This window comes from Blennius ocellaris (genome assembly GCF_963422515.1).
Source record: "Blennius ocellaris genome assembly, chromosome: 20".
Classification (NCBI taxonomy): Eukaryota; Metazoa; Chordata; class Actinopteri; order Blenniiformes; family Blenniidae; genus Blennius; species Blennius ocellaris.
Genome location: NC_137669.1, coordinates 4,119,009 through 4,135,778, shown reverse-complemented (window position 1 = coordinate 4,135,778; position 16,770 = coordinate 4,119,009). Strand labels below are relative to the sequence as shown.

Genomic DNA, 16,770 nt, shown 5'->3' with positions numbered 1-16,770 from the left:
AAACACAGACTTGACCTACTCGACCTGTTAGACTTAAAAAAAGCCACAGCCTTCTCAGTTCTTTCTTTATCTGTTGATTGCACTTCATTTATTGATTGGATTGGGAAACTTGCTGATCAGGGCAACGCCTTCATCTGTCATTCCTGAAACATTTCATCTCAGACAAAGCAGGCATCCAGGTAACAAGCCCATCAGGGGCGGAAGTAGAGGAGTGGCTTCAGGCCACCTCTGGAACCTGATTGGACACCTCATGTCCCACTTCAGGTGATCGACGGGTCTCAGACATTTCAAATGAAGAGTACAGTAAAGAGGTGGGCTGAAATAAACTTACTTAAAAATACACCAGTCTGAAGTTTTGTTTGGTTTCTAAATGAGGGGAACAGCAAACACAAGCAGTAGTCAGAGCATTTTGTTTCCAATAGCCAAAGTCAGTAGGTGGTGAAAAGCAAAAACCCAGCGTGAAGCCACGTAGCACTAGACCAGTGGTTCTCAATTATTTTCTGTCATGCCCCCCCTAGAATACAGAATTTTTTTCAGCCCCCCCCCCCCCCCCCCCCCCCCCCCCCCCCGAATTGTACTACCATTGAGAACCTGATAATATTTATTTATTTATCTGTATAAACCACTGTATGAGTTGCTGGCACCAGCATTCTGCATACAATCGCCTGATTATCAAAATAAATTAATAAAATGAGCTGGAGGCCCTTTTTTGATCATTCAAGCATGAATAAAGACACTAATACTGAAAGTCGCACTCTAAAGTTCATGTTTCCTTCTGCACAGATACGAAGGTCGAGCACCATGAGAACATTTAGTAACCAATAAGAGACATTGAAACTGCTGTAAGGTGGGAGCAGAAAGCAGAGCATTACAATGATAACTAGAACGGGCACGCAGCAGAGCGCATACCTTCGCCAACGCCACGTCTGTTACCATGGAAACCGATAGATTACATGGCTATTTGATCCACCACATCGTTGCTTCCAACATCTGTCATGGTGGATTGAATTGCTTCATGCTGCTACTGTTTGACACTGATGTATAACACCTTTCACAATTTCTGTATGCCCCCCCCCCGACCTTTGACCCCCAACCACTAACCAGGGTAGTGACACCACTGCATCGTGTGGTATGTGAGAAGATACGGAATTAAAACTGATCATTTTGGTGTTAAAACCGATCATGTTATGACGAAAATACTTTTTTGACCTTTCTGTGATCTCGACCTTGACCTTTGACCCAATCACTCTCAACATTTAATCCATCTTTGGATGAAGACAGATCATCCCTGGAAATTTCATGCAATTAGGGGGAATAGTTTTTGTGAAAAGTTTGGTAAAATACATGCATGCAAACCATAAATAAATACATGCATACAAATACATAACCGTCACTCCAACATTTATTGGTGAAATATGACAGTTAAACCTCCTTAATGAGGAGGTTGAGCTTCTTTTAAAAAGCACTTGAAGACACTTTTATTAAAAAAAAAAAAAAGCTTTTGGCTACATAGATTTCCCACTTCTACCGTATTTTATGAAATAGCTATGTTTTGTTTTTATTGCTCCCTTAAAAGTGCATTATAAATAAACTTTACTTACTTGCTGAAAAACATACTCCGCTATCCAAAGTTTGAAACACACTTGAAAGTTTTTAGCCATCAGGCGACACAGAAACTTAGAGATGGATAGATAGATGTTTATCTTTAGCACAACTGTGGAAGTTGATATGTCACCTGCCGACATGGCTCATGGCTCTAACACTTCGCAAGTGCAAGCATGTACATAATAAAAAGGAAGGGAACTCAAATTGAGCCTTGAGGCACACCACATTTCATTCCACAGATTCCTGAGATGGACGAGTGTTAAACTCTGTGTGGACACGTCTCGTCTCGGGGTAAGCTGTGCATACTGAACAGACGCCAGACTTCCTGTGTAGTTCCTTCTGGATAAAACATATTGGTGGCAGAAAATTGTATAAAATGGCAAAAGGCAACAGTCGATCTGTACATATAGATGTCGTACATGTTCAAGGAAGGAAATCGGCACTTTTTGCTGACTTGATGTCAGAGAGGAATAATCCATTGTGATTCAGACCACGCTTACAGGCATTGCACCCAGTGGATTCACACAATAGAAGGTATTAAAATGACTTAACCTGGGAATAACCTTGAAATCATTCATTTTATCTTTCCCATTTCCAGTTTAATGTCATTGTTTATTTGTTTTTATGTTCGCCATACTTCACATTTTGTTTCTCGTCTTATTTTGGGATTGTGACTCTGCCTCTGGTTTCAGGCTGTTTGACTTCCTCTCCTGGAGCCTGAGTGTGACTGTACTGACTTGGGGCCTGGTTGTACCAGCGTGTGTTCCAGGTGATCCAGTCATGTGTGGCAAAGAGCCCAAAAGACAAGTGTGAACAGGCACCAGAGCGCTTTCACTCTCAAACCACTGAGACTCATCTGACCACGTGGGCTTTGGCGAGGTTGAACAGTCAGGCATAGAAGTTGAAATCCAATCTGAACTCAAGCGGTTGGACCAGAACGCATGATTCCAGAGAAGTCTGAACTATGTGCATCAGGACTCAACACGTGAATGCTTGGTTACGCCGGGTCTGACCGGAGGATCAACTTATGTGTGTGTGTGTGTGTGTGTGTGTGTGTGTGTGTGTGTGTTGTAAGTTTAGTCCATGTTGATATAGTCGTTTGAAATGAAACAAGTTCTCTTTTGTTGATGTTTTGTTCTTTCTATACGAGTGTAAAATGCACTTTTTATTGCACTGAATTTGGGGCTAGGCGCTCATAAGCTTCTTGCTTCAGCCCACTCGTTTTGAGCAGAATGTATACTTCTCAAATAGACAAATAAATGGATGGATGGGCAGAAGGACAGGGTTAGGGTTGGAGGAGTGGATTGACCTCGTTGGGATTTGTCATATTGCTTTGTTCCATTAAGCAATAAAGGTGGATTTGTAAAATGACTTGTAAAACTGTCAAATGAAAAGTGTGAAGGAATTAACCACAAAACATTTTTTTCTATTATGAATAAATGATTGAATGAATGAATGGTTAATTTTGGTTACAATTCTGCAGTACAACACTTTTATTTTGTGAATTCATTTTACAGTACCACTATTGTATATGTTTTCCTACTTGAGAATAATTTTAAAGCAGCACGTATATTTATTGGAGGAAAAAAGCAGAATTTGCTTACAGTAACTTTGTGTACTCCAGTGGAGCATGTCTTTTCCCACCTCTCGCCACATTTGTGTGTGTGTTTTTAGATTCGCTCAGTAGATAACGAGATGAGTTCATGAAGGCAGTGCTAAACACTAGTCTTCATTTCCTGTCTGGTGATTTGGTCCCATGACACACAGCGACTGGAACAGCTGGATGAGCTGGATCCTGGACAAGGCGGGTCTGTTTTTTTTTAAGTGACAGTGACAGACACGTCACAAGCAGGTCTCCAACCCTGGTGCTGGAGGGCCTCTGCCCTGCAGGGGTGAGCTCCTCCCAGTTGCAGCACACCTGATTGCAATGAGCTGCTCGTTATTGGGCTTTTTCACACCCTTGGTGATGACATCATCATTAGATCCAGGTGCGCTGAAGCAGGGAGAGAGCTAAAACATGCCGGACATGGGGGCTCTCGAGGACCGGAGTTGGACACCCCTCTACAGTTACATAGCGTGACAAAACCAAAAATACTACTATATAAACTCGTTGAACTTTAAAATACTTTAAAATGTTTTTTTTTTTTTTTTTTTTAATCGTACCATATACTTTAACGAAACGTGTAACGTCTATGGCTTATGGAAAAAAACAAAAAACAGCGTGCACCTTTCATAATAAAAGCTGCGCTCTAACGCGCGCACGGCGCTCCACGCATGAAATGCGCACCACACGTCAAGTTCTTCTTTCCTCCTGTAAAGTGAAGTTTTGCATGGATTGTGCGCACTGGCGAGTGGCCACACCTCTTTGCGTCCCGGTGTCTCGAGCGCGCCGCGCGCTCAGGTGAGACTCCGTCGGGCAGCACGGACGCGGAGCGGCGGAGCGCACATGGATTAGCCTCCCTCCGGTCACCGAAGGACGGACCAGAAGGGCTCGTTCACCCGCGACACGGTGAGAACATGATCAACACGTGGGGAGCAAACTGAAGATGAAGTGTGATGGACTGAAACCGGGGGAAACTGCGTTTTATAATGGTTTCACAATGGTTTCTTTTAAATACATAACTTCCGTTTTATTCATATTGGCTTCGTTTGGGTACCGCCTCTACCTACCAATAAAAATGTACCTATTTGTATTCATACCTACTTGTTCAAACGTGTAATTGTGTATTAATAATATCATTAATTAAAAAAAACAACCTGTTTGTTTAGATTGGAAGAGGAAAAATGAAGAAAATAAATTGAAATAAGTATATTAATTACAGACAGCAGCATCAAAAAGCACACATTTATATCAACACTAATTATGCTTATTTGACCTATTTTCTACATTTCTTCAAACTTCCTAAGGAATCAAATGAAAAGTATTTATCTTCCTATCTCCTAACCCTAAACCTTCCTCTGAAAATGCTTTTTTCATGAATGGAAAGTTTCAGACTTAACTCAATTTGAGAGTATCAAATATAAGTGACAATAATTCAAATAAAAAATTCACATGATGGAAAAATGTCTGTTCTGGATTTATTTATTTTTGTATTGGGAGTTTTTTTTGTTTTTAAATTTCCTCCACCAGAATCCACACAGGGACAGTGAAAAATGTAGGAGCCAATTTCAGTTGTTGATGTCCATCTCTGGCAAATCTAGAACTTTCCTGAAGAAAATTCCTCATCAGTCTCCGACAAACCAGTTTTTCAAACATTTATATTTTGGGAACTCAGGTTTGTTGACATTACAGCATCATAGTTTGCTCACACGGTCTCTCCAGGTCTGGCTTTGCACGAGACACACTGTTTACAATCTACTCCACAACGTTTAAGCCTCTTCTCATAGCTGAAATACTCATTAAAAAAAAAAAAAATATATATATATCTTTAAAATGTTTTTTTCTGGCTGAATCGGTCAAATGTTGTTGTTTTCACTGGTGCTGCCGCGGCGCAATGTTCACCTCAGAATCCCTTGCTGCAGGTTTCTGAAGATGATGTCGGTTAGTAAATCATTAACAGTGTTGTTCTCTGTGCAGAAGTCATTGATTTTATGGGAAGAATAAAACTACATCACCGGGTGAATAAATACCAGTAATTGTAAAAAGCTGATAATAAAATGACGAGTCAGATAAAAATACAACAAAGAATGAAGGTCAAAAGTTAAAAGCTGTATAAACGTGGTGCAGGAGGCCGGCATCGGCTCCGTGGTGAGCAAAACCACTTGTCATTTTTATTTGGAGAGGGTAGGGGTGATGTCGACAGCTGCCGAAAGTCACAAAAAAAAAAGTAACTTGTAGCCTAAATTACTTTTAGTAATCAGTAAAGTAAGTTACTTTTGAGGGAGTAAATAGTTAAATAGTGCTTTTGCAAGGTAACTGTGGCAACACTGGTAACGACACACCAAGGTGGAGGAATGATCTGGTTTTCCCACAATACCTGCTCACAAAGCTGACTGGTATATAAGGAAGTAGTTGTGAAAGCCTGGATTTCACAGGAGTTCAGCTTCGCATTCAGAAAACCTCACCCAAATAGACCCAAGTCAGCGTTGTTTTTGTATTTAAATCATTGTAGAGTCACTGTGAAGCACTGGTTTCCTGCTACAGTAGAAATAGACACTTGCCGTATCTGCAGGGAAAAGTGGTTGGACGAGTCGGACGACTCCGACGGGCGCCTTCGTTACTGCAAAATGCAAAATGCAAAAACAGCTGGGTTATAGGTGACAGGCCGTCGAGGGGATGAGCTGCACAGGGTCTCTTTCTGACACATTGTGGTCAAATAAGAGTCTCAAAACTACATTTTCAAGGTGTGGGTCTTGACTCGGTGTCGGGTTAGCTGGTCATGACCAACACTATGCTGTGTTCTCAAATAATAAGCTGTTATTTATAATAAGTTTTGAATTTATTCATATGTTCGCTCAGATTATTTTGTTCAAAGTCAATTTTTATACGCAAATGTAGAAATTAATTCTCAGCACAGTAATTCTTCACTCATCCTCAATTTAACGAAAAAACTGCCACTTTGTTTCCGTTTAAGTGGTGAATTCAATATGTAACCAACATTTTTTACAAGGATCAAGTATCAGATTCTCTCTCCAACAACCAAAGTCAGAATTGTAATAATGACACTCTCGTTTGATATCACCCATACCTTGTACATGCATTGAAAATATATTCAAACAGAAGACTGGTTTTATATGTTCATGCATCTCATATGTAAAGAATAGCGTGTATAATCCACCCATTCATCTTCTATAAAGTTTTAATTTTCCAATATATAATTCACTGTTTTCAGTATTGACATCATTCAATGACATCTTGGAAATAGTGAGGTTATTTTTATTTATTGCATTCAACCTAGATGGAATCACAAGATAACAGGAGAATGTTTTTTTTTTTAATTTTGAATGTATGAAAAAAGTTATTATAAAACATGAAATGTCTTTGTGGTTATGGGTAAAACACTGGGCCTCTTGGTTTTCCATTGAGTCTGAATGTCATCGCTAATATAAGGTGCAGTAATAGAGAAACAGTCACCTGTTTTATTCTGGCCTTTGGATCTTTCCGTTCGGAGTGTGATAAGATAAGCTGAAACATGCAAACCTCGGTTAATCAATGAATAGATTTGCTGCACAGGTTATATTTCATTGATGATAAATCCCAGTCTTTGTAATTTTTACATGTCCCAATGTCATCCTGGCTGGATTTCACCCTTTAGTGGGCTGGCATTGATGAATAATTGACACCCCTGCTTCAAACAGACATGAAAATTCATGACCTCAGTGTGAATTCCTGACACTTTACCCAACAATGGACGAATGGAAGAAAAGTCCTTTTAAATGCCACACCGCTGCTGCACCGGCTCGGTTTCCCTTAAATACAAACAACAACAATAGATTCATTAAGAAAAATATTGCTGAATGAATTAAGAAGTGTTGGTTTGCGACAAAATAAAGACGTAACTCACCATTTACACGACGGTTCAAGTGGAATGCGCGAAGTTTCAGAAAAAGTTTGGAGCAGTGGGCTGTGTTGTGAATTTTGCGTTTGCGTTACATTGGCCCCAAATTCACAAAACAAAACATTGCGTTTAGACCGCAATGTTTTGACAATGAGGTCGTTTTCATGGGCGACCACTAGTGGGTGCTGCTTTCATGTAATAAAACTGCCTGTTTTTATTTGTCTATTTATTTGACGTGGTGATTCCCGAAGCACCGCGAGAACAGTAACTCTGCAAACGTAGAAACGGTCTTTCTTTATTGTTTCGGTTCCACTCAGCATCTGTTTGTACGATTAAAAAAAAAAAAAAAAAAAAAAAAAAAAAAAAAAAAAAAAAGTCTCCACATGCGATCCAGCAGATGGCGCAGTAAATGTCCACTTTATCAGAGAACAGCACACGGCGCATTTATTCTTATGGTTGAATTCTTCTTGCGCTTTCTTCTCTGCAGTGTTTTTATGTTTTGTTGTGTGTGTGTGTGTGTGTTTATTTTTACAGTATATGAAGCACTTTGTGCCACAACCTTTGTTTGAAACGTGCTGTATAAATAAAGATAGATTTGATTTGACGGAATGATTACAACAATCGTCACACACGGTATCAGTGTTTCAGAAAAGTGGCGTTTCCCTCCGTTGACATAAAGTCTTTTCAAAAAGTTTCATTTTCAGTGGCTCCAAGCAACGTTGTCGTGTAAACACACACCTAAAACACAACAAAAGTTTAGCATTTTCACTTGGCAGCGTCTGTGAACAGGCCTAAGGTTGTCCTGGTCAGAGTCGTTATAATTCCCATCCAGAAATGTCAAACTTCTCAACTTAGTGTGGTGTTTCGTTAACCAAACACCTCCGTCGTCACCTGACATCTTATGTTGGGACGCAGAAGCGGATTGGGTTTACCCAGACATCCATAATGCAGAGCGAACACCTCTACCGACTCCCTGCAGCTCAGATGTGAATATTTTAAATAAATTGAACCTTTGAGTTCCTCTAACCTTTGAGTTCCTCTAAAAGTCAAAGGAAACATTCAGGATCAAAGCTGGCAGTACTTCCCCTTCAGTACTCTTCAGAATTGGGTAAAAAAGGAGCTTTGATGACACTGAGTAATATGTGCAATCTGGCTCGAAAAGATCCTGCGCTACTTATTCGGTAGAACACATCGGTGGTTTCTGCAGCGGCTGTCGTGTTGCAAACAGAAGACGAATGCAGTGTGGTCACTTGGTGACGGTAAACGTGAGGATCACGTTACCTGCCGGCTGCTCGTGCCTGACTGAATGTTGCTCGACTGCCAACGTTTCGGTGAATCTGAGATCAGGCAAAGGCTCCAGGAGGAAGAAATACTGGGTACAACTTCTTTAGAACCGGCCTACATTCTAATCATTTCTTCCAGCCTCCGACTTTGTTGTACCAGCAGTATTTGTTCCTTGATCAACCCTCCGGCACGGCACGCTGGCAAAATGTCTACTGAGTCAGTCTGTGTATTGAAGGCGGATTAACCATTCTATTTATTGAAGATGAGAAAAGGCAAAATCCAATTACCCACACCAAATCCCAATCTCGTTGAATGGAAGTATAGTTCAGCTCGATTGGGAAAACGATGTGTGTAGTTTCAGGAGAAAGGCCACTTCTTATTGCAAAGGACAGGAAACTGACAGTGTTTATATCCTTCAATTCATTTGCGTAAATATCAACAACATCCAGGCCGACCTCAATCAATAGAAGACTGAAAAATTTAAAGGCTCAAGCAGAAGCTTCTTACATGTTGCTCAACATTGTTTCGACAATATCTTACTGTTTACTAAGAGCGCAAACAATGATTCATCCAAATGACAAAATAAATATTTGCGTTGTTTCTCGGTTTAACTCCAATAAAAGAATAAATCTTCATTTCCTTCGCTAGCTTTTGGCAGAAATGACTAAGAAACCCTTTTCAGATAATACTGATGTGAAGATATTTTAGAATATTAACGCTCACTCTGGAAACGTCCCCTCTCACAGCCCTTCTGTTTCCGTGACGTGGAGAACATCTTGAGTTAACGTCTCCACCCTTCTGTCTCTCTGCCTCCAGGTCGGAGCTGTGTGCCACTGAAGCGTTCAGGATGATGACCAGAGGGAAGGTCTTCATTGTCCTGCTGTTTCTCACCGGGATCGGAGTGTTTTCCAGAACATATTATATGTTTTCCTTCGACTGGTTCCACATGCAGAAGTCAAACTCTGAGGATTTTGTCCCTCTGTGGTCCGACGCCTCGAAAAACACGACTTTGTGTTCTTGTGTGACATGTTTAACGGAGGACAAACAGTTGTCCGAGCAACGCTTGATTTTTACACAGCCGTTTCTGTCAAATACATACAGTCTCTCAGAGGATAATTTTAACTGGTGGAGGGTAAGTTCCATCGCTTCTCACTCGTATTTACCTGGAACTCAAGATGAGGTGCTTTGTATGCAATTGTCTAACAGATTTTGTTTGATGTCTGTTAGTACCTGCAGTCAGAAACATGCAGCCTCGACACTTATCGAGCTACAGTGAAGAGCCTGTTTCAGATGTTCCCAGCTGATCCAGATCTGGTGAAACCCAGTCCGGACCGCTGCAGGACATGCGCCGTGGTGGGAAACTCTCATAATCTGAAGGGAGCGCGCTACGGAAAGATCATAGATTCACAAGATGTCGTCATAAGGTAAAAGCCTAGTAAACGTCTTTTAACAGTTTGGCCTTTTTGTCAAAACAAATTTAACATGAAATGGTTCCCACTTTGCTTTGAGAATGAACTTCGGTCCGACAAAAGGCTACGAAGAAGACATCGGAACCAAGACGACTCATCGAGCGCTGTATCCAGAGAGTGCCTCGGATTTAGAGAGCGACACTCATCTCGTGTTGTTTCCATTCAAGTTGCTGGATCTCCAGTGGGTCATGAAGGCCTTGTCAACGGGGTTCACTGGAAGGTCAGTATCGCATCTGAATTCGTGCATCCATCCAACGATGAGGCAAAATGTAGCAACGATGAGGCAAAATGTAGCAACGATGAGGCAAAATGTAGCAACGATGAGGCAAAATGTAGCAACGATGAGGCAAAATGTAGCAACAACACGAATCGTTCCAAAAGTTTGGCCTATTTGTTTATACATATTTAAACAATTTATGGTATTTATGCAAGATTGCTGTTGCAAGTTATCTATATATATTATATATATTTCTTCAATCATTAGTACAAAATAATATACATTTTGTTTGCACGACAACGGTGCTCGGCGCTAAGGTGCAACTTTTCAAAAATGTTTGAGCTTCATCGCCATGTAGACTGGCGGAAACACAACTTTTTGGAAACGCTCGCGGCCCCCGGGGCGTTGACGTAAAACTTCTGAAATGAAAATGCAAAAATGATCCATCTTTAAATGAAACGTTGTGTAAACTGAGCCACAGTCACGCACACCGACATTGACGGCTGTAGACAATCAACTTTCAAGCGCACGTTTTAAAATCAATGGAAAATACAAACTCCGTAGAGAAAGCCCAGGTTTTAATGTTAAGAATTGATTGCGGGCAAAAGCTGACTTATCCAAGAAAAAGTCTCAATAGGTCAGCAAATAAGGGGGAGGACCATTTTGGCTCACCACTGCTCCACTTTTGCATAACTGAGATACAAACGTAATACTCGACTGCAATGGAAGAGGAAAGAGATAATTTTTCACTTTCTGACTGTGTTGAGCAACTTGCCTGGAGTTTGTGATGGTTGCGCAACAATGTTAACAAATGAAGCTTTAGGAAATGTATTCATAACCTTCGGGTAAAACGCAGGAACTTTACTACTCTACTTCATAGATCATCTTGCCCCCCCCCCTCGTTTCCCACAGGTCGTATACAGCAGTCAGATCAAAGATTCATGCAAACAAATCGTTGGTGAGTATCATTTACAACACAGATCAACTTTGGGGTCTGCGAGGGAAGTTGTTGGTTAAAAATAAGCGTGGAGGCTCATTGCGAGTCGTGACAGGTGATGGTCGTCAACCCGGCGTTCATGAGGCACGTCCACGACTTCTGGCTGGAGAGGAAGGGCCGGTACTCGTCCACAGGCTTCATGACGCTCATCCTCGCTCTGCACATTTGCGATGAGGTGAGCTCACTTGTAGGTTACGGTCGACCCTCTCTTGTGAAACCTTTTGATTGAAGTGTTCTAAATGTGGAAGTGTGGATGAAGTGTCCGTCACTTCTCCTCAGCCCCTGAAACACGTTGGCCTTTTGTTGTGGAGGGGTGTAAGTGTGCTGCAGATTGCTCATCGTCCTCCCTGCTGATTGTTTTACTGTTTGGCATCAATAAAACTTTACAGTCTTTGAACAGGATATGGATATTATAAGGATTTCTGTTTATTAGTAGGTGGGCATAGAACGGTTGGAGCAATTATTCTCAATAAAGACACACACCTCGTCAGCTTCTCTTTTTTAAGTTTAACGCAAAGAACTTTTTCTTGCTTAACTTTCTGTTTCTGTGAGAGAAAAGCACATTTCACTTTCACTAAATTATACTTTAATAAATATCTTATTTACACAGCAGAGTCACTTTCAAAATTACTTTTATTTATTGGATGAAAGTAGGGTTTATAAAAAGCACAATAACTAAATTGGGGGAATAAAGGCGAGATTTAATAGAAAAAGGGAAAAAAGCTTAATAATGGACAAAAAACACAAGACAAATTGTTGAGAACAGAAATAAAATAGCTAAAATATCCTTCTTTCCATTCTGTGGGCATAAGACTATAACTCCTCCCTGTAGTGTGTGTGTGTGTGTGTGTGTGTGTGTGTGTGTGTGTGTGTGTGTGTGTGTGTGTGTGTGTGTGTGTGTGTGTGTGTGTGTGTGTGTGTGTGTGTGTGTGTGTGTGTGTGTGTGTGTGTGTGTGTGTGTGTGTGTGTGTGTGTGTGTGTGTGTGTTATCCTGTCTTAGTTGATGTTCAACTTTGTTTCTATTTATTCAATGTTGAGCAATAATGAAAGGAAATTCCCTCTTTGACTTTAGTATTTTAATTTAATTTTCTATTCTATTCCAAAAGGTCAAAATCGTCTGAAGTAGTTTGAAACTAAATTCAGGTCCAAAAACTGCAGAAAATGTCATGAGCTCTTTAAGAGATAAGACAAGATGAGATAATCCTTTAATAATCTCACAGATGGAGAAATTTACATTTTCACAGCGGCAGCAAAGCAGGATAGGAGAATAAATCACACATTGTACAGGATAGAAATACAATAAAGATAAAAACACACAGTGCACAATAAAATTGGTTAAAAAAAATATAGTACAGGATAGTGAATCACAAAATATGTCTGATTTAGTCATAAAAGTTGGAGACATCTGAGTTAAACTAATGAGTGACATGGTGCGGACGCTGCTGGTCCAAATGACTGATTAAGTTGCTGGTGTCGCATGAATTATTTGTCACCTCTTCATATTTTAGCAGAAGTTAATTTACAGTCTGCCTTAATTTTTGGCATTCTCCTTCATTTTAAATAATCTCCAAACTGCAGATATCGCACTGACCACACTGATGTTTATAATTGTAATAATTTCTTTTGTAACTCTGATTTTGTAAGTATCAACCTGACAGGAAGATTTTGGCCTACAATCCAATCTGTAATGTTTCCAACAATCATTTTAAACTCTTCTCTGAATGTTTTAATTTTCCTACGTCTCCACATGCATTCCTTTGACTTCTGTATATTTTGTGCACGAGTGGCTGTAATTCCTCATTGGACCAGCAGATGGCAGCATCGTCCCTGAGAGACGTCAGTGGTGCAGCATTTAAAACTGCGTGGGAACCGATGCACACTGAGAAGCTTCTGGAAACATTGTGACGACAAAGACTGTCACTAATAACTATGATTATTATTTTATATTTTTATATTTGTTTTTTAAAGTCAAATAAATCGGTTTAAAATCAAGTCTTGTTATTTTTGGGAACATTATATATTTTTTTCATTTTGGCTCCAGGTTTCTAAAAATATAGCTTTTTAAATTAGGATTTATTTATTTATTTAGCAACACCATTTTACACAATTTATTGAAACCATTATCCATGGGAGGAGAGTAAAACTGCGAAAAGTTGCACATATTTCATGATTTACTGCATGAAATTAAAACCAAGTGAGTCTGCATTCAATTTATTTATGTCACAGAACGTTTATATTAATCATATAAGCAGCGGGAGAAAAATAAATGGTGGAGCACTGAGTTAAATAGTTAATTACATTTCAATGTGATGACATAAACATATGTCACCATAATCATGCCAGGCGATCAACAGTAGTGACTGATCGTCGTGACACACCTGAAATGCTCGTCCGTGGATTGTTAGAAGTCAAAGAATCATCTGCGTTTGTCCACTGAAAACAACTGAAGGTGAAACGTGCTGCTGGAAAAAGGCATTGAAAGTTTAAGTACAGTGTGTTTGCCGTTTGTCTTCGCAGGTCCACGTGTTTGGTTTCGGAGCGGACCATGAAGGAAACTGGTCTCATTACTGGCAGATGCTCAGAAACAGCAAGTCGGTCAACGGAGTCCATCCTGCTCAACACGAGTACAACGTCCTCCAGCGCTTAGCTCAGCAAGGAAAGTTCAAGTTGTATAAAGGAGTGTGACTCTTCTCTCTGTATTTGAAGCATTCACACTTTATCTGCACGCCGTTAACAGAGAACAATCACATTATTAGTCCGGCCAAAACCCTTAAATCTTCCAATAATCTGATCCACTTCAATTTATGTGAAATCCTCACTAAATTAAAAAAAAAAAAACTTTTTCCCCCCCGTCATCATACTTGTTGCCAACTTAAATTGAGCCGTTTTCTCCAAACATGTTGAAACGGTTCAGACTGTTAATTATTGTCATTATTTATTATTTTGTCAAATAAGTACATAAAACTAATGCCATTTTGTATGCTAGGTGGCAGTAGTGGGTCACGACTGTGACTCGCATTTCTCTTCAGAGCAGCAGTTTTTTTTAAAAACTTTTGTTATAATAATAATATAGAAAGAGATCTGATTGCAGTTACGTTTACTTTTTAATTAAACCCTGTAGCTGTAATACAGCAGCTTACCACCAGAGGTGCTAGTGCAGACAGGTTTGCACTAGCACCTCTGGTGGTGAGTTGTTGCACTGCAGCTGGTGCGGACGGGTTCGGCTCAATGTTACCGTTTCATGTGACCTCAGTCGGTGTGCACATTTTCTTGGTCTGCATCGTTTGTGGGTTTTTTTTTTAATGTTTATTTTGGATGAAACAAGCTGGAATCGCTCAAGCGATACGGACACTGCAGTGTTTCACAAGCATGATGGTGTATATACTGTACGTGTGTGTAACTGTAGACATTCGTTTGATGTCTATCAACATGAATGCACTTTTGTGAAGGGTATGGAATAACGCCAGACGTAGGAAGATTCCTGAATTTAGGAGTCGTGTGAAAAGAAGGCCTCGCTTGAACCGACACCGGTGAAATTACTTTAAAAAGTGAACATGTAGGAAAAAGCAAGCAGTTAAGAACATTATTGTTTTCTCAGGTACACTTGACCGCTTTAGGTCTGTTTTGGCAAAAGCTAATTAATCCAGTAAAGGCTCCAACTGTGAAAGATCTTATACCCTAAATATATATTTTCATGTCAATTGATTAAAAAAAAATCAATTGCACAATTTTCTGTAATTAATTGCGATGATTCGCATTGTTTTTCTCCTGAAGACTGAAGCTTGTAATGATGTTTTTTCAGGGAAAATCAGGGAATTAATGTCGACTCAACACAGACTATATTTAAATTAAAAGACTATTTTTATAACGTGCTTTTAGCTTTGGGTGAAACTGTTTCTCTCCAAGATCAGCAACATAATAAAAACATGAATTAATTAATAAACATCTAACATAAGTCTGGCTTTTGTTAGACTGCAGGTCCACCACTTTGAGATTTTGAATGTTTCTAGAAACAAAGTTGTAACTTCCTACATGAACAAAGTGACAATAATATACTGTAATACACACACACACACACACACACAAAGCGAGAGAAAGAGGAGAAATGTATATTTTACCTGCTAGTATTTCCTCCAGCTTTACCAGTACGGTGGCTCCTGGTCAGCTAACATGGCAACCTGCCACTTTGCTGCAGAATTACTACTGTGGTCGTCAAATTCGGCTTTTCAAAGTAAAGCTAATGACTTTCGCTTTCTCAACCAGTCGTCAGGAAACTTTTAAAGTGAAACTTTCTGCCTTAATATCGTTCCACTCGGTATTGTGCTGCTCTGTAGTCACAGTGCTGCACCCAGAGACGCTGCTCATTGTGCTGCTCCGATAAGGGAGTGAAACAAACCAAAATAAACAAAACATGTTACATTTTTTAACGAATTAAATGTTTCAAATCAATTAATTAAACTAACACGTTATTTTTGACAGCACTAAATATTTTTATGTAGAAGTACGTACAGGCGAGTGACAAATTACCGTTGATGGAAAACCTGGAGAAGTTCTTGTGTCTCTGTTCGGGTCTTTTCAGTGCCAATGCTTGTGTCCAGAAATAAATAAGAATTAAATAGCTTCATGTAAACACAACTGTCTGATAAGGAATGGTCTCATCCAACCCGATCAGGTTTGACAAAAGAGAAAGTCACTGTAATTTGAAAGGAACAGACGTCTTCAAAAATCCCAGGTTCAATTCCAAAGAAGCGCCACAGTGACAGGAAGTAGTTTTATGGAGCACCAGAGACTGGAACTCTCCCCTTTCGAGAAAAGCATAAAAAACTACAACGTTGAAGTGGGAAAATTTGATTTGGACATAAATATTGTGAGAGATTTGACTTGAGCAGACATGAAAATGATGGTTTTGTATTTGTATATTGTAAATATTGTACAGAAAATGCACAAAAATATCAGTAAATATTTAGAAAGTTGGACAGTAACAAAATAACAGATGGATGTAAAGTGACTTTATGGTAATGGTGTTTCTCCATTTATGCTTGTTGATTTTACAATGATCTTCTTTGAGTTTCTTAAAGTGCAATCCAAATGAAATTGACCATTGTTATCATAATTATTAATGGGTTTGACCGAGTGAGCATTTCCAATGATCTTCAGATGAACACACACCAACCAAAAGATTTCAAATTCCAAAGGGAGTCGAGAGGAGCTTCAAGGAAACGCTGCTCTCGTCAATGGTTCAGACTTCTCTATGCACAGCTAGGATTTTACAGACACTGTATCTCCACCTCCGTGGAAAGAAAAGACCGCGGGAGAACAAGTTTATATACCTCAAAGTTAAACAGACGGACTGGTCTCCATGTTTTGAATACTGATGACTCATCTACAGGTTAATTTTGTCTTGTTGGTCGTGTGCTTGGTGCACATTTGTGATTTTTAAAACGTTTTTTTTCCTTAAATTCTGTGCGCATTGATTCTGTTTGTCACTAATTGTACCATCAATAAAATTGATTCTACATGTTGCAGATGTGTCTGATGTTCATAGAGGTTTGTTCCCCAGATATTGTGGTGAGAAAGGGTGGAGTGCATATCGACAATCTGAGCTCAGTTCAAAAAAGAAAAACAAATTGAATACATTTTCCTGCAGCTCAATGTTTCAAACATAACTGAGCTTTGTTTATGAAAAGCAGACATAGGAAT

The 16,770-nt window shown here is 39.6% G+C and overlaps 1 protein-coding gene across 2 annotated transcripts; it reads left to right on the top strand.

The window, feature by feature from the left end:
• Positions 1-3,726: 3,726 nt before the first annotated feature.
• Positions 3,727-16,561, top strand: LOC308144518 (CMP-N-acetylneuraminate-beta-galactosamide-alpha-2,3-sialyltransferase 1-like). Of its 2 annotated transcripts, none has more exons than XM_080515642.1 (7): positions 3,727-4,114; positions 9,204-9,519; positions 9,615-9,811; positions 9,897-10,076; positions 10,986-11,031; positions 11,126-11,245; positions 13,588-16,561. In XM_080515642.1, the coding sequence occupies exons 2-7, from the start codon at positions 9,235-9,237 to the stop codon at positions 13,753-13,755; spliced, it is 996 nt and encodes a 331-aa protein (XP_080371768.1). In that variant the 5' UTR covers positions 3,727-4,114; positions 9,204-9,234; the 3' UTR covers positions 13,756-16,561. The 2 variants fall into 2 exon arrangements, with proteins under 2 accessions (XP_080371768.1, XP_080371769.1); XM_080515643.1 differs by lacking the exon at positions 13,588-16,561 and adding an exon at positions 12,855-12,979.
• Positions 16,562-16,770: the final 209 nt, after the last annotated feature.